This window comes from Zerene cesonia, chromosome 17 (assembly GCF_012273895.1).
Source record: "Zerene cesonia ecotype Mississippi chromosome 17, Zerene_cesonia_1.1, whole genome shotgun sequence".
Lineage (NCBI taxonomy): Eukaryota > Metazoa > Arthropoda > Insecta > Lepidoptera > Pieridae > Zerene > Zerene cesonia.
The window spans coordinates 6,335,653-6,354,946 of NC_052118.1; the positions used below are offsets into that span (position 1 = coordinate 6,335,653).

At 32.8% G+C, this 19,294-nt stretch overlaps 1 protein-coding gene across 1 annotated transcript; it reads left to right on the forward strand.

Annotated features, from left to right (window-relative positions):
* Nucleotides 1-680: 680 nt before the first annotated feature.
* LOC119833527 (delta-sarcoglycan-like) lies at nt 681-18,922 on the forward strand. The gene is made up of 7 exons (XM_038357575.1): nt 681-804; nt 1,218-1,535; nt 15,576-15,801; nt 16,018-16,207; nt 16,410-16,602; nt 17,291-17,414; nt 18,561-18,922. The coding sequence occupies exons 2-7, from the start codon at nt 1,453-1,455 to the stop codon at nt 18,753-18,755; spliced, it is 1,011 nt and encodes a 336-aa protein (XP_038213503.1). The 5' UTR covers nt 681-804; nt 1,218-1,452; the 3' UTR covers nt 18,756-18,922.
* The last annotated feature ends 372 nt before the right edge of the window (nt 18,923-19,294 follow it).

Consider the following 19,294-nt stretch of genomic DNA (forward strand, 5'->3'; position numbering starts at 1 on the left):
TCTTTTATTTGATGTAGAAAGTCACGTAGTTTAATTTTAATATAATTGGTGATTTATCATATTTTCATGTGAGTACTTAGCTTAGCTTATATTTCTATTCTTTTTATTATTTATCACCGAAGCTCCATATTCAATGTATAGGATTGGACAAAATTTGGATTTTGATAAAATTTTGATAAAATTTTTGATTAAATTGAATTTGTCTCAAAAATGTTATGAGAGTACAGAGATCTAAATGGCGTAGAACAGGACATTAGCTTTATTATACACATTTTCATTAATCATCTACAAGTTTATGCTTATAAATGAATAGTTTTAAAATAAACGAAACGTTGTGATGTCTCATTGACATTATTAATTCATAAGGAATTCGTGGTACTTTATCCTATAATAAATAAATGAGAGTAAAATGTAAATCGTATTTAGCGCGGGCGGCAGGCGGGCAGGCGGGCACGGGCCGATCTCGGCATATTTGCCATTTCCTCGACATTCCCCAGTTAATTAAACCCATTTGTACACTGTCTTGCAAAATATAATTTATGAAATGAGGAAACATTTCAACACTTGGAAAATATTTTTCGAGGACATTATTCGGGTCTGGGAAACTAGATTAAAGTGCAATTCTCAAGTAGTATACAATTAGAACATTTCTAAAGTTTTGTGTATTTTTAAGGGTGTATGTAGTATTGAAGTATTTTAATATTTTATGAAGGGAGGCTATCCATAAACAAAGACCTTTCTCCACCTCCTTGTCGATATCAAAATAAGCCCGCCTCAATCTTAAGCCCCGCCTACTGACAGAAGGTAAATAATATATCTTTACATAATATCTTATGAACGATTTTACTTAAGGTTCATATACTATACTTAAGTCATGTGGCTCAATCGTACTTTAGGCTATGTCTTTATTTATATGATTGTTAGAGCCACTTCCATTATATAAGTGGATAAGTGTTATAAAATATTGAGTAACCAGAATGCTATCATAGTTTATATGTCTTATATGTTTTATAGATCACTTTCGATCTGTCACGTGCAACAGACCCCATCATTTCGTTAGTAACTTATTATGAATAGTAGTATGTGACGTACGTGACGTACGTGACGTGTACAGAGAGTTTATCACATATTACTTAATATTAAATAAAATTACCTTTTAACATTAGTCAATACAACACTATCAGCGAACAAATGATATACAGAAGAAACTTTTGCAGCTAAGAAGTCAGAACAGTGCATACAATGTTGGAATAGCAGCTCTAACAAGCCGAGCATCTGAAGTTGTTAACCGTCCCGAGTGGCTGACCGGCGCATAATTCTGTAGCCGCACTTACTAACTCAACGCGAACAGGCACTTCCAAAGTGTTCGTGCCAACAGTTCGGTTAAACCACCCACACATTAATTCCTTCCGCATGGATAAGTGCCGACGATAGACACCCAAATATTAGGATATGGACACGCACTCGCTAGGCCGAACTCGTCAAACACCTGCGGCTAGAAATCACATCGTCTACACCGACCATAAAGGACGAAAGTGAGTACAAAATTCTATTCGACAATGCCATCAATTACTTTCCTTTTATTCGTCGCCCCATAGATTTGAAGGGGGAATTTAAACTTAACAAATGAGTGCTATTATTTCTCTCAATTTAGCCTAACAAGTAAGTTAAAGGTTCACCGAAATGTGGAACTCAATGTCCGTGAATTTCGTAATCTTCATTAATTTTAACCGCGAGTTTCTCTTCAGACTGCTGTTCTTGTTTTGCTCCTCTTAATTTTCTTTCATAACTTCATTTCCATTAGTCATGTGAATTTATTTTTTTATACAAAAAGTTTAATATGTAACTTTTGTGTTATTTTATGAAAGAGAAATAAATCATTCCGGTCATTATTATGACTTACAGAAAGTGCTTTCTGTCATAAAAAATAAATAAGTGATTATAATGACAGATAATGAAGGTCTTTTTTTTGTATCTATAGAAAAAAAGACACATAAAAAACAAAATAAGAAAATCCATCACAAACAAAATTTCATCGTTGTGTCGTAATGGGTGGCCATTTAAGACTTTTTTATATCAATAAACCTAATGAAAAAATAATCTGACCAAATTTAGGAAACATACCAACTAAATGGTTTTTGAATATGACGAATTGTATAATTTTTATTTCACAATACAAAAAGTTATACAATGCAGATGAAAAAATATCCTCATTTTTATAATTAAATATTATATATATACAGAAATATTCATTATACATAATTGAGTCGAAAACTAAAAGAAGGAATGATCTGTAACTTTCCTTTTTTTACGCTGGCGACACTCAAAAAAGTTTTCGTCCTTGTTTCACAAATACGAGTAGTAGTTAGAACGGTTTTATTGTGACAGTAGTATAAATCATATCGTTCGTTGTAGTTGCGGTGACAGTTACATTAACATACGTCAGGAATAACTGCTCTTTTTTGTTGTTCAGCCAGTTCTGTTATGAAAATTGTTAACTATCTTTCAAAGATGTAAAGTCCAACAAAAAATTGTGCTTTTATGAATTACTAGCTGCGCCCGCGATTTCACCCGCGTAAGTCCGTATCCCGTAGGAATATCGGGATAAACCGTTGCCTATATGTTATTCCAGTTAACCATGTGTCTAGGTACCAAATTTCATTGCAATCGGTTCAGTAGTTTTTGCGTGAAAGAGTAACAAGCACACACACATACTTACAAACTTTCGCATTGATAATATTAGTAGGATTAGAGAAACTTAAGGTTAATTGATAACAGTAATTGACTCTAGTTGCTTAGCTCAGTACAGTAGCTTACTTAAAAAGAATTCTCACAAATATGAAATAGATCTATGCTTGTACATTGTATTACTAAATACAATTGCAACATTCAATGGAAAAGTACTTAGCGAAGGTACATGTATGCTTTAAATTCTAGAACTTGTGTTACCCGAGCATAATGAAACACTAGGAACATTTAGAACTAAATTTTCACATTGACTATATATTCGAACGTGTTACAAAACAGTTTTAAGACGATATTATATAGTACGAGATTGTGACATTCTTAAATTTAATTTATTCTAAACATACAAAAGTTAATATTTAGTAAGTTACTTATTTGATCTAAATTAAATAATTATTAATAATAAAAAAATTACATAAATTATAAGATATGTACTTAATATAAATAACTTGATGTGTCTCTTCGTTTAGTAGCGTTAACTCTATGTGAATCTTGATATATGTAATGCGAATATTGCACTTTATAAGCGGATGTATACTCAGCAGCAAGACAAAGGCGAATGTTGATAATAAAAGGAAGTGCAAACAAGCTTACCGTAACAATAATTTTATCTCATCCTAATACAAAAATTGTGGGGTATAAGGAAATTTGAATAGAAATGGTACCACGGTCCACATGGCGGGGAGGCGAGGTGCGAGAGGCGGGCGAAAGTTGAATGTGTGTCACGGAAGGACAGCCGAGTTACTTGCACAGTTTCCGTTAGTCACATTTTCGCAACAAGGTATTCACATTTCGAGACTGGAAAGTTGGCGTTATCGTGTTTAAAATAGAACGACAGTCACATCTAACTTTGTGATGCAAAATGGACACGTCACTAAGACGTGGGTAGGTTTGTTTGTTTCGGGTTATTTAATAAACGGCAAGTCGTGATGTTATTCGAACGTGTTTTGTGTGCGCAGTTTTGATGATTTTAAGGATAATTATTTTCTGTTGTGGCATTCTTCTATTTTGCGTTATCATCTGGTAAATAGAATAATTTGCTAATGAAACGACTTGATAAAATAAAATATCAAAACTTGCTTTTTTAAGATTTGTAATATTAAAAAAGCAAGTTTTGATATTTTTTAAATTATAAGCACATTATGTTTTAATGAAAATCAAGCGGCGTTATATACTGAACCACATATTATGCAAGCGAAAAACATTAGTCGCATTCAAATAGTACAACTTTAATGTAGAAAAGCAATTTTAACATTTTCATTCAGACTCTCTCAACACGTTCCGAACTCGGCTCTGAGTGTGTATAAGTATGGGTAAGTGTACAAATTGATTTATTGAAGTTAAGCGGGTTTCCGAGTTGCGCCGGAGTATTCACAGGCCTTTGCATTACAGATAAAGTGGAAATAAAAAAGAAACTTCACAAACAGAAATCCCCTTGTCGCGAGATTTACGAGCCGACTCACCTACCCTACAAAATAAGTTATATGTAAATTTTATGTTTTGTTCACATACAACACTTTTACACAAACGATAAAATTGTTACTAGCTGTAAATTATATTACAGAGTATTGATTTTATGAGATATAGGTTAATGACCGAAGAGTTACCCGAACTACATTAGGGATCAATTTTCAACTAATACAATTTTATAAAGTTTTAGTAAAGCTAACAATTTTCTTTATTAAACCTTGAATGGAAGTTGTTCAAGCTACGTGATACCTGCTGTGATAATTATGAATAGACACGCAAATAACGTCACATCCTTTTGTACAATAGAAGATAAATTTCATATAACAAAAGCAGTATGATTAAAAACATAAAACATTTTCATAGATTGATCTTTTGATACAATAAAAGTGCGATTAAATGTAAAATATCTGGTATGAAATGCTAATAAATTTACGATTATTGACTTGGTGTATTATCATTAGGCATAAGTCCGATAGTAATTAAATAGTGACGCGTGTCTGTGGGTCGAAAATCGAACGAGGGAGAAAATTCCGTTGTTGTTTTGATGTGATATTTATTCATTGCAGCACAGTTCAGCAAATTTCAGCAGAATTTAAGCGCGTTTTCCGGCGCTGTTTGTCAATTAAAATATTTTGAATCACTGAAATCATTGCAATGGTGGTTAATTTGATTATTTGAAAACTAAATGCATTGACTTATTTGGTTAAAATTGTTCGCATGTTTTTCTAAACCAGCTTTGAGCACGCGGTTTCGCTCGTATAGTATTTTGTATGTCGTGTCGAATTTTTACATGATTTTTGATTAGAATATCTTTGCGCATCTCTATTATCATTATTGTTAGGTATATACATTTATTGTTATCTATTTATTGTAGCAGAAGAATTTCTTTGTAACCTCTATTTCACTTTGACAGACCCTCTGCAGACCAATTATTTTAACCCCAGGTTGCATGTATGGATAGCAACCCTTGAAATATATAGCTTATAATTTGAAGCTGATATTACTCCATCACCGTATAAAATTTTGTCAAAATCTGTCGAGTGGTTTTTATGTGATTGACGCATACAAATAGACAAACAGAAAAAACATACTGACCATTGTTTTTCGATCTATAAAACATACAAACTATATTACAATTACACTTTTTGAAATGTTTAATGTAAAGAAATGATAACCAGATCATTTCTATTACATATATAGATATGCGGTAATAAAAAAATACGATAGAAAACTAGTATATCTTTAATACCAGTACCATAAAACTTTTGCAAATATACACTAACGCCTTATTACTTGCGTATCTCGAATAGCACGATTTGTGAAGCTCGCATTGCCAACCATCCATTCAGCAGGATTCATGTTTCCTTCAAATAATTAATGAGTGAACTGTCGATGAGGTATAAAATTATTCGATTCAGTTGACAGCGCTAGTTGATTTCGGACCTACCGTGCCCGCAATTTATACTGCATGTCACGTACTGTGGCTTGTTTGTTCACCCACAACGCGAAACTTAGAAAATGTATTGTTAATTTGCAATTTTACGATTTATCCTTTTTTATTTGAGTATACATCTAATAGTATCGCACTTGAGTAACGCGTTTTTGCTTTTTAACATACTTCGAAAAAGGAGGAGGTTATTGACTGTATTTTTTGAGTTATTTCCACATAACTTTTTACAGGCCGAACCAATTTTTATTATTTCTTTTTTTTTGCGCCTGTCGTGAGTTCCCATTTAATTTTCTGTTAAAAACAATGATTGCTAACACTAAACACTCTTTGAAATGTTTCAAACACAAAAGTTAGAAGGAAAACAAGAGTACATCGTCTACTGCAGATGTCCTAAAGATCTGCAGTACCTAAAATATCTATGCTAAGCTACAGACTCAGTTGATTTAGTTACTACGGATGGTAATAGTTTTCCGCGATATGTCCGACCAAGCTGATCTGAATATAGTTGTGCGATGTGGACATTCGTTTCAGTTCGTAGCGAGATAATAATTCACCTTATTTTTGTTAGCCGTTTTTCCTCTGTTATGTATGAAACAAACGTAGTATTGTTCAGTATATTTCGACTCTATTCCAACCGAGGGTAATAACAGCAATTGTTTATTGTTTTGTGTTATCATTAAGCCTTTATGGTTGGATATGATTTTTGCGGTTCCTGTTTTTGTTTATTTATAAGGAAACAAACAGTTATGTTATTATGCCATAATTGCTACAAATCATTTTAAAATTGTAATGCTAACAAAGTTTCATTCTAATTGTTATGTAACTTAAAAGAAAAGAAAAAAAATGCACGTATGAAATAGTATATGTGTAATGATATAATTATTATTGGTATAACATCTCTCACGGCAACATTAACAATTATCTGTGTATATGTGTTAAATATCTTAATTTATGTTTAAGTACAACTTTCCAATAATGCAATATAATATTGGTTTTTATTGAATAGCATAATGAATAGCAAACCTTTATAAAAATATAGTAATCTATATAAAAGTCTAAGTGTCATATAAAGAATTTTGAATATTTACTAGAAAATCCACCATCCAAATTAAACCCGTATTATCTCAAAAAGAATAGTTTCCGAATAAAAGTAGTGATTGAAGCAGATTTATCGTGCGAAATCACGGATCAGATGTTAGTATTCCATCCGAAGCTCGCGGGAGCAGCCTCGTACCACCTGAATAATTTACACGCACCTTCCTCTGTGATCTGAGATTCTAGTAAGGTGGTGTTGATGTATGTCCTAGAGATTCTGCATTAAATATAATACACACTAAGACTTAAAGATAGAATGTTATGCTTTGAGCAAAGAATTTGTAATGTATATATAATTATTTAAAAAATAATTTTTAAAATTATACATTAACGTTGGTATATCCTGAAAACGGAACTTGTTACAACTTGTTACTTGTTACGTCTCGTTACAAACGGAAAAAAAAAACATAAAAATCTATCAAGCTTTAAAAATATAGGGTGTTAGCTAAGAAAATAATAAAGTTGTACATTCAAAATCAGTGCATAGTCGAGCTGAGCCAGGACGTGCAAAAGTGAGTTAAGTTGTCGTTGCTGACTTTATGAGTCGGCCGGGGCAACTTTTGAACAAACTTCAAGTGCTGTAAGTAAAGTGTCTGCGGCAACTCGCCTCCGCATTACTTCCATACGATTTCACGATCTCGCTACGATCACTTTAACTCACACATGTGCGACGCAAGTGATGAAGTGTCATTGATTTTCTATTTGACGCCGCGACTTTTCAATTCTTTAAGTATTTTTATATCGAAAATGTAACTCAAATTTTCTTTGACACCAATGGATTATGTGACGTTTCCTGTGTGTCAGTATCACGATGCTATCTTATTGATATCATTTAGACGTTTTTCGCCTAATTACCTCAATTACCCACAAAGTTATACACTACAACGGTAACATTTAGTTTGTAAATTTTGACAACAATCGAATAATGATAAAGAATTTCTGTATCTATTCAATATAACTGTATTTATAAAGAGAATTTAAACCTATTAAAAAACTAGTAATTTAAATTTATCAGGCGTTAATCAATGAAATACCGAGAGAAGTTTAAACACGTCTCATTAATTCGTAATGCAATTATGTTCTGGCCTTTTATAAATGTCAGTGGCTGTTAAATTCGAATTTCATTATTGACCCTTTATTTCTGATGTTCCTATTAAATATATATATAATATATAAGGTATATTTAAAACAAAAGGCAGATTCTGATTTGTATTTACATCTATATATATTTATTCGACATACGTATATACGTAATAGCAATCAAGAAATTATTTAATGTTGAAGTGATATTATAAACTTAGATTTTTTATCTAAAAGATTTATATTATTTGCATTGTGTATGTTTTTATTTCTGAATAGATCGTATTTATTAAACAAATAATAAAATCGGCTTAAATCCTAAACATTAATAAGTACAAACATACAAAATGTGCAAAGCAAATGTGTCCCACTCAGCAGGGGCAAGTATAAATAATGTCACATTATAACAATTCCAGCAAATTGAAAGATCGAGAAAGGGGTAGACAAGCATATCCCTCGGAGACGTAAGCATTGTTTTATGGTCGTCGGGACGCTAACAAACTTCGGCAACTGCTTTATGATCCTAATTTATAAGTGAGTGGAGTATTTACGACTCTTTCTGGAGTCCTCCCGCGAGTGCGTTCAGCTCCATTGCCTCTAACCGCTTGTGATCGTGTCTATTCCTATGTGCAACTTGTTATAATATACGAACTTTCATCACCATAGAGTAGATCCTTACAATGGCACAATTTTCAAATGTTTCAATAGATGTAGAAAATTACAAATACAGTTAAATATGGTAACAAGAGTTAGAATTTATGATTGTTACCTAATTACATAACGTAGAGAATGAATTAAAAATATATTGTCAAAAACTTGTATAAAATGTTCATAGTTTCAATTATCTTAGTGGCCGTGTAGATATATTTTAACATAATATTGTGTTACCCGTAGCAGGCTACTTGTTATACACGTAATCGGTCACGCCTTCCCTGTGTGCTTGGGATTTGAAGTTTTACCTGAGTGATTTACAATTTGTGAGAGCTTTATGAAATTTTGCAAGCATAAATTAATTTTCAATTTGCCTTTGACGTTTCGCTGAGCCGGCCTAACATGTCTCTCAGGCGAGGTATTAACCCGAACATGACGCCCTGTGCCTATTCGCTGCACCATATCTCTCTATACAGGTACGCTTCGTGTCATACACATGTTATGAGAAACTTAATTGAAATACTACACGTCCCTTGCGTTCGTGAACTCGTTTAGGTCTTGTTTTATTATGCCAATAAACAATTGGTAAAGCGGCAAAGCTTGTGATGGAAGGTTACAGTCGTAGGCTCTATACGTCATTTTTATGAGGATAAGATCTGTTTACTGTTTGGTGATTGGTGCTTCCATTATTTTCAGGCTTCAAGTGACAAAGAACAGTTTCTTGGAATACTTTGCGGTTATTTACAGTATTCAGCCTATGCACAATTATTTAAAATGTATAATGGGGCTTTAATATCTAGGTATAATTTTTTTTTTTTTTTTTTATCAGCCATGACTGTCCCACTGTTATAAGGTATAATTAAGTATATAAATATCATATACAAAGGGTATAGCGCCTGTAGTAACCAGATTACGTACATATCCGACGGTAAAATAATTTATTAGATTAGTTGAGAAGTTCCTAAGATTTGCGTGCTTCAACAAAAAAAAAAACAAACTCTGGAGCTAAAGATGCCTTATAATACTCATTTGTGTGAACTTTGTGTTTGTGTATCTTCAGAGATTATTACAATAACATAAAATTTTAAAATTAAATATGGAATATGTTTTCGAGGTACATAACGAGTGATTATACTACAACCTACTCGATCCGATAGACGAATGCAGATGTTTCTTCAACTACTAAACTTGATTTTTTTATTAAATATTATACATTAGAAATACTCCAGATTTGCCTAAAAACGAAGGTTATAATAGTGAATATTCTAAGTGTGATAATTTTTTCAATATCTTCAAACACTCAAATGCGTTATAGCGTTTAATAGTATTCTATCCGTTTTTCTGGAATTTACAACAATATGAAAAACTTCATTACTTTTATTCATATATATGAATATATCCTATTTTTTTTGCAATCAGCAAGGAAGCAAAAGGGTTATGATAATTACCAGACATAAAATTTCAAATGTAAACTGTGGCCTTAATCCAAATGCAATTTGCTAGCAACCGACTTAAAGTCGGCGAGAAATGTTACGCAAATAAGTACATAACGAGATAAACTTGTTTCTTTTCCGACTAACTCCCACAATTTAAAGTTAGAAGGTTCTCTTATATGGACTTTTATTTTAAGGTAACGCAAAAATAAAATGTTATTAATTTGTAATGTTAGAATAAATGTGTTTATTGACATTCTAATATTGTTTATTTAAACACACAAGGCGTTAGAAAATGAATTTTTTTTAGAATACCATAATTTACAGACTTATAAAGCACAAGCTCCGTTCTTATGCGATAGAGTAACTTTAGACATTGTGTGCAACCAGATACACTAATCTAATAGTATCTGGATTTTCATCAAATTCGCAGTGCCTGTGTTCCCACCATCCAAATACATACTATACTATGCTTTTGACCTTTGGGTATTCAATGGTTTCACTTAAGATATAAAACTATACTATCAATCAAATATGAACGGATGCGTTTGAATTTAAAACTTGAACAGTGTTTGAATATAACTTTAGACAAAATGGAGGTCTCTAAGAGAATTGGGTTCGGTACATTGATTTAAATATCCGTTACGGCGGCGATGGTCCCTCGTCACGAATGAAATTGCACTTGATTTATGATCGACCAAGAGAATCGCTATACACGACTTGCGAAATAAGCGATGTGAATATTATTTGAAAATATGATTACATTTTTCTTAAAACCAATTGAGAATTAAAGATATAAAAAAGTCCTAACATTTGCAAAAAAAATTATAACGCGCGCTTCAAATATCCCACTCAATACCCCGGATCATTGGATCGAATATTAATTTGTACGACGTTTGGAGTGTTGTTCATGAGCGGTAAACAAATCAGCAATCATATAATGGCACTCGTGTACACGGTGTGTAGCGCAAAGTGCTACGTTGTTGAAGTTAATGGCTATTAGTTTGGTTCGTTAGCGGAATATTGCTAACGAATGTGCATCTGCCGCAACATTCCAGCGGTGAGGTATGATGTGCGGTGCGGTGCGACGCGGCGCGGTGAAACGCTCAATTAGCACACTCCCTACTCAACTATTCTACCTCAGTTTTCATATAAAACGCCTGTAATTTCACGCTGTGCAAATACTATAGCGTAAAAATTTTACACGAATGGATATAATGTCACGGGTTGTAATAGGTCAGAAGCGTGTTGGAGACGAGCGGTATAAACTATGAATGCATCGAAATGTTTTTTACAGTTTTTATTTGTTTATTGCGCGGTTATGCATTATTGTAGTTATATAAAATATGCAATGCAATAATAATATTGCAAAGGGGAAAATAAATCCGACAAAATATCATTTCGGTAAAAGGAATCGCTTGTCCTATTAAGGCGTATCTAGAAGCGAGGGAAGCTCAGAAGTCGAGTTGGCCTGATGGAGATGATTAATATGCCTCATTTGCGGCACGCGCCCTCCTTGCTACGAGCTACGAGCTACGGACTACGGACTACGAGACGATGCTACGTGCCTGAATACGTACATCGTTTACGCTTCCGCGCAGAAAATTTATTAGATTCACCCCATTTATACCTTTTATCTCAATTATATATATTGGACTCAATACGTTGTATTGTTGTACAAGTTTGCTTGGCAGAATTTTGTAGCATACGCTTGAAAACTTTAGCAAAATCATTTTAGTAGATTGATTTGTTTGAGGCCTTAAAGACTCAAATGATATGTCGATAATAATGTCGAAAATAAAAACTGTTTTTAACATACAATCAATAAGATGGACATATTTTTTGTGGTAAATTTATTTATATTTCAACGATTAACAAATCTTTTATTTTTCGATGGAAACTAGTTTTGTGGATCAATTATCATTACCATGTAGGAAATATATTAATAAAAACAACTTTACATATAATAATGATAGAAAGAGAAACTGAAAATAATTTATTTGTTTGAACCTTTTGAATTTCAGCTATGATCGGTAAACCCAATTTAAGACCTACAAAGTATATATTTTTTAAGTATTACTAATGTTTCCACATTAGTACACTCTTCGGCATTAATGAGACCACTCCGCAAGATACCACACCTCCCACAGAAGATCGGAGCGAATTAGTAGCATGAGAATGCTACTACGCCTCCATGCGATGACCGATGACTTCTTCCTGTATCTTTTTCCCTACTGTTCCTATTTCAGTCCTTTATTTCTGTCTTCAATTAATTTCTCGTTCCTTCTCCTTAAAAATACATTCAAAGTGGCCTTGCCATGTTCATGAGCGGTGGTGGTCGCTAACCACTAGCTCGATTGCCAAGATCATAGAAAAAACCTTTTAAAAAATGTATCTCACAATATGGACAGGAAATAAATATACCTGTATATAAATACATCTGATATCAATATGTTACAACAATTATGATGTTAGAATAAAAATTATGTTTTTTGGCTTTCTGTTTTCCATGAATCACCTCTTAAAACTTAAAGAATTTAATGTTTTATTATCAATCTACTTACTAAATTCTACTAAACTATAGCTAAATATAAACTTTTGTTTTTGTTTCTACATTTTGGCTCAAACATATTTATATAAATATAAAAGAAAAAGATGTGTGGGCGGCGCGATATTCTTGTAATTGATTTCTAATGCCACGTAAACCCCCCAAACGTGTTGCGAGCCTGGACTCGGAGATAAACAGAGTACAGCGAGCTCAAGTGCCTTTCCTCTAAACTTACTTTTTCTCTCAATTTTTATCAAACTTGTTTACACTACCATCATTGTTTAACACCCTTTTATTGAACCTCATTAATTATTTAGGGTCTTCCGTGGTCTGTTTCAGCAGTTTTGGTAGTACATATATATTCGATTTAAATTAGATCATAAAGTTGATGTGACAATGCACAAAATTGTGTAAATAAACGAATTCTAACACTTGTTTTCTATAATTTTACTTATCATTTCTTAAATACTAGGCAAAACTAAACGACTTTTATTAGGTTTAAGCTTGATAAGGTTATTCATGTATGGCCTTTGGTTACAATTGTATGATATGGATGCAATTGGAGAATGATTGTCATTTGTGTACGAACGTTGCTGTCAGGTTGAATAGTGGACAAGGTGGACAATATTCTTGCATGTTGCGGTGAGAACGCGTGCTAGAATTTTTCACTGTACAATGCTGCTGTCGCTCCCCAATCCTTGTAAATTTATAGCTCCCGCTGACGCTATCCAGTTCACTACAAATGTCTTTTTAAATATTACTTTATATCTTAGAAATAACGCTCTTGGATATATTATAAAAAGTCAGGTATGTGTTGTTAAATTTTTAACACTCAATTTAACGTCCATAATATTTTTATTTTGTTATGTATTTTTGTATCAGTTAATTGACGGGTGGTGGCAATTATTAAAATAAAACTAAAAAGGATTTAATATAAAGGAATTGCAAATGGCGCTGCGAGTTATTGATTTTAATTGATAATTTTTAATGAAAACTATAGATTTTTGATTGCATTGATATAAAGAAAATTATGGAGGCGGGCTTTAATTTAATTGCGTTGTTATTTCCCAAGAAAATAAATGCTTAATTATAATTTATGATTGTAAGAGTTAAAAACTGCTACTACTATTTTACTCATTTATATACTAATAGGCTTTAATTGTAAAATGTTATATATGTTTAACATCTATAAGATTTATGAATTGGTATATTATATTATTTATAGGCCATGTACCAAATGTATTGAATAGTTTTTTCGTCAGACGTGTCCAATATTTTAAAAAAGCAACGTTAAAATTCCGAATTAACAAGAGTATAAAGTCAATTCATGAATATAAAAGTGCATTTTATTGGTTTTTGAACTTAAAAAGACCGTTTTTTGCTGCTATTTCTAGTTTAGCGAGAAATAAAATATATATGATCAATAAATATTTTAAATGTGTATGAGTATATATAACAATAGAAATTAAGACAACTTAACCGATATTATATATTTATTATTTATTAGTTCATAATTATAAAGAATCAATTACCTGGTTATTGATTGTAAATACTAGTTGTAGCTCGCAGCGTCACTCGAGCGGTAACCTATATACTAATCCAGACTATAATCTATCTCTGTACCAAAATTTCATACAGATACGATAAGCAGTTTTCGAGTGAATGAGTATCAAACATCCATACATTCATTCATCCCTACATATTTCGCGTTTGTAACATTAGTTTTAAATCTAAATAATAAAAAAAATAAGCAATTTATAATAATAAGACGGATGATAAAGTAATTATATCCAAATTCAGTTTCAGATATTTGGATTACATAATGACCAAATGTGCAATATTCCGTTGACAATTTGAAGTATAAATAAATTGCACAGTAAACGCTTTGTACCGATCGCTGCTTTAAATCTAACTACATCGCGTGACTTGTGTATATTAGGCACATGGCCCAACTGATGCCGCTCGCGGCTTAGTAGAATAAAACTACAATTTTTATTCGTGTTTAACGCAACAGTTCTGTATTGCAGAGTTTAGCTATGCAAATGTATTGCAGTTTATAATCCGAGAATGCAATATCTAACCAGTTTTAAGAGTATGTTTATTTTACACGATATAGGTACCAGTCACTGGCAACATCGGCATAACTAAATTTGTAATCTGTGCTATCAGCATAAATCTATGTTCATTGTTCTCGTTTCAATTGATTTGATTGTGTATATGTTTTTTTTTTATTGTATAAACACAAAAAAATCTTTTATCGATTAAAAAAAAATATTTCTATGATGGAAAGGAATATTATTACTGTGCGAAATACGCTTTTTAAAATTCAAACGAAATCGAAATAAGATAATTTTGTCCGTTCATGGACACCACAGGACCATGAAAAATATAAAATCTCAAGAACAAATTCGTAAGTTATTGAGAGCCTTTTTTGATACATATTTTATATATCTAGTGAGAGTTGAGACATTTGTATACAAAATAAAGCGGAATACGCTACGATCTGTTGAGCTAAAGGAAATAAAGTTATGATTTATGCAAGAGAGATGTGTTTCAAAGAGCGCTCGTCGTAAACGTTGTATTCCAAAATATTGTGTCCAATACAATATGTTTTCAGCGTGCTTGAAATATTTTATTTGTTACTTTGAAATTGCTGTGTAATATTCGAATTTTTTGCTGTTTACATAAAATCTTAGTTCACAGAAATAAGTATTATTAGTTTTAAGTTTTGTTCCATATATTTATTTAATGGTGTGAGAAGATTGTAGGGCTCTCTGTCGGCTAAGTAATTTCCGATTCTGATAAAGATTTTTCTTTTATGACAAATTTACACTACGATACACATACACATTATATATAATTATAGAAATAAAACTTCATAAAAACATGTTTATAAAAGTTTTTGATTTATTCATTATTATAAAATATAATGCAAACACAAAACTTCTATAACAACACGTCTTTTTCATTCCTTTTATGAGGAACAAAGGAGATTGTCTCCGTGTTGGTTCTCAGCCGAGGTGATAATTTAAATCGTTGCATTTAAAGGCAGCCAAGGGCAATGAAATGTCATATCGTTTTACAAGCAATATTTTCCTTTCAGGATTCCTTATGCCGACAAGATCACTCCGGAGCCAATCCTCAACAACAATGCGGCTCGGGACACAAAGGCGGACTCGATCAGGAACAGTTATAATAGCCAATTCAAAGTTGGCATTTACGGCTGGCGGAAGAAATGCCTTTACATTCTTGTCATGGCACTCATGTTTATGATGATTATAAATCTCGCATTGACGCTTTGGGTTTTGAAAGTTTTAGATTTTAATTCGGTAAGTATTTTTTAACTTATCTTTTATTTCTAATTAAGCTGCTGCCTGTTCTATGCAGTAAACGTTACGTACTGGTAGCAATCGTGGTAATCGGCGCGGGTTATTGGGGAGATTTAGGTAGAAGGTGATAAACCTATCATAAATATATCATCAAAATAGAAATAAAACAATTTAAAATACCTTTGTATGGATTTTTTATTCACTTATTTATTGTAGGAAGGAATGGGTCAGCTCCGAATAGTGCCAGGTGGTCTACAGTTACTCGGACAAGCTCTAGTGTTAGATTCGTTGTTTGCTTCAAGCGTAAAGTCGCGACGCGGCCATCCGATATCCATCGAATCTTCGAGAAATTTTACAGTTTCCACGCGAGATGCTCATGGCATTGTTCAGAGTAGATTGTTTTTAAGTGAGTATTTAAAATTTAAATATAATGAAATTCATAATATACTAGTATGGCCCTATTATAGTGCAGAATGCTTGATTTCAAAGTAAAAGATCTATCTTACAAGCATAGGAAATGGCAGTGTAAATGAACAGAAAAATCGCCCTCTGTATTCCGTCTAACGTTACTTGTCAGACTTGAACTATTGAGATTTCGGTTTCGGCAGGTCACGATCGCTTAGAAGTGAATGTGGGGCGGTTAGAAGTACGTGACGCTCGCGGGAGCTTGCTGCTCGGCGCGGGCCACGATGCGGTGACGGTGGGCGCAGATAACTTGCTAGTAGCCAGCCCTGCCGGCGCGTCTTTCAACACCGCAGTACAAACTCCGCTCGTTAAAGCGCCGCCGTCTAAACAATTGATGTGAGTATTCTCCAACTCTTGGTCAAAGTCAGGACGGGAATTGAAACATCAGAAACAATGCAAAATACGTTTGGACGTAAATTGAATATTTATTGTGTTGGTATGTAATATAAATATAAATTGATGAATTTTCCATTAGAGCTTGGTGAAATAGCGGACATAACGTTGATTTATGTTTAGAATTGATATCGTGTTTCTGTGAATTGTTCAGCTTTATATAATTATTTTCCGTCATTGAAATTAATATATTAGCTATGAATACCGGAATATCTCAAATTTTACGGATATTTAACAATTGCAACATTAATTAAAATTATGCGTATTATACATACCGATCTACTATTCCTGAATCAAGGTAAATGCCATGCTTGTTGAGTTGTTGCCATTTTATCCAAGTTTCTTGTACATGAAAAGAATATCATCGCAATTTAATGTTAATAGACGGGTATTATAATTGTGTAAAATCATAATTAATAAAAATGTGCAGTGGAACTCCCGATTTTTTGAGTTTAGTTAAAATCGTTATAGCCAAAGTTCAACAAATTAAAGTAAAAAAATTGGTAGAGACTATATTGTGTTTTTTTTTTCTATTTGATAAGCAATATATTATTATTCCCGATCCAATATTCATTATTTAAAATTTTCTAGAATGAATCGCTAAAAATGTTATATTTTATGCTTAATGAAGGCTGGAATCTCCGACGCGTTCACTAGAGATGCACGCGGCACAAAATATTGCGCTGGAGTCGCGCGCTGGTGACATCAGTGCTAGTTGCCTCACCACGTTCCGCCTGCGGTCTGTCGCCGGATCGGTGAGCAATTGAGAACGTTTCGTACAATAACACCATATAGGTTTAATTTGATGATGATCAAGTTAAGTCGCAAACAATTGTTTATTTATAGCTTTATAGCTTTAAGTCACAATCATTACATTAAGCATCCACACAAACTTTTAATCTATTGCCATGATTAATAAAGCGTCACTAGACATAACTACAAATAAATGACAATTTCAATAGTATCACCGATTAAAACAAAATAAATCAATTGATAATTGGCACAATAATCACTAATATTTGTAAAGTCCCTCGTTTCAAGCGAGTTAAAAACACATCGGCTATAACTCTATATAAAATGATATATAGGATAGCGTCCGCATAATGTAGTTTCGTTCACCTAGCACGGGTCAGTGCTGAGTCGGGGACCCAACACGTATACTATCAAACATACATTATTGTAACAGTTGTTTCTTTTCGTTCGCAATAAAAATGATATACAGTTCAATTCGAAATTGCCGTTTGATATCGTGTTTCTGATATTGTACATTATTTTACAAAATACTAAGTCAAATCAATTTTTGAACTACGTAAATGTATTGAAAACATAATACTTAGTCGGGCTGCCTTCATATTTCACTAGGGAAGGCATTATACGGTCCTAGGGTTCGAACCCCGATAGAAAATATAAAGAAAATGTTCTCGTTTGGTGGGATTACACATGCCCGTAAAGAAAAAACAAACACTGTAACAAATGTCTGCGTGTAATTATACAATACGGTATGGATACGATACTGTTGCGTACTACTAAATACGTTTTACTTTTTAAATAAAAAAGATTCTGTAATTCCGTTTAAATTTACTTGTCCTTGTATTGCTTATATTTATTGATACAACTGAACTAATTATCTCAATAATTCCTAAAACTAAATGACTACCTACTAATATTATTAATGCGAAAGTTTTTGATGATGGATGTATGTATATGTGTATATATGTTTGTTACTTTTTCACGCGAAAACTACTGAACCGATTGCAATGAAATTTAGTACGTAGACAGCTGGATAACTGGAATTACACATAGGCAACTTTTTATCCCGATATTCTTACGGGATACAGACTTTCGCAGATGAAACCGCGGGGAGCAGCTAGTTCAATATAAAAGAAAAACATTTCTTTCAGATAAGATTAGACGCGCCAAGTATATACATGCCCAAGCTAAAATCTGCACTACCACTACCACCGTCGGCGGCACATTCTCACGACCCTCATCATCAGAATATCTACCAGCTATGTGCGTGTGCGAACGGCAAGTTATTTCTTGCGCCACCCCATGGGGTTTGCGCAGCGAGAGAGGAGAGTCTTATATGCCGATGATGTTTTTGTACTATGATTATTATGTGATTGATGTAAGAAGACTTAGACTGCATTAATGGTACGTTCGATAGTATTTGTTTGGCTGTTCGCATATTTTATGAATGTGTTTATTTGTAAATTATTCTTGTCCCCTTCATTGTTGTTACAAAAATTGTTTTCGAGTATCAACCCCGTAAAAACAAAACGAAAAAGTGTCATAATTTTTATTGTGTTTATAACTTTCCTCCGGAAGCGAATAGAATAATTGTAATGCCTAGTTCTGAATGAGTAAAATACAATAAAGATCACTTATGAACAATCTACAACTGTGAAGAATTTCGAACAATCTTCATATCACGAGATACGAACTATTACTCCCTCTACGGCGACTCTAAAAATGTAACTTTTGGTTTTATAGTTGCATTATTTTTAATAATAAACATTTAGTGCTTGCTAATCAGTTCTAAGCCAAAGAGTTTGGATTAAAATGTTACGCTTAAAGACAAGATATATTATATATAAACATACCTTCTTACATCAAATTATAAGATAATATGTGG

What these genes read in the sequence shown, in the direction of transcription:
- LOC119833527 (XM_038357575.1), top strand. Translation starts at nt 1,453, where the DNA reads ATGGACACGCACTCGCTAGGCCGAACTCGTCAAACACCTGCGGCTAGA. An exon ending in ACCGACCATAAAGGACGAAA is followed by an intron (nt 1,536 to 15,575) that starts GTGAGTACAAAA and finishes TTTTCCTTTCAG; the next exon opens with GATTCCTTATGCCGACAAGA. An exon ending in AAGTTTTAGATTTTAATTCG is followed by an intron (nt 15,802 to 16,017) that starts GTAAGTATTTTT and finishes TATTTATTGTAG; the next exon opens with GAAGGAATGGGTCAGCTCCG.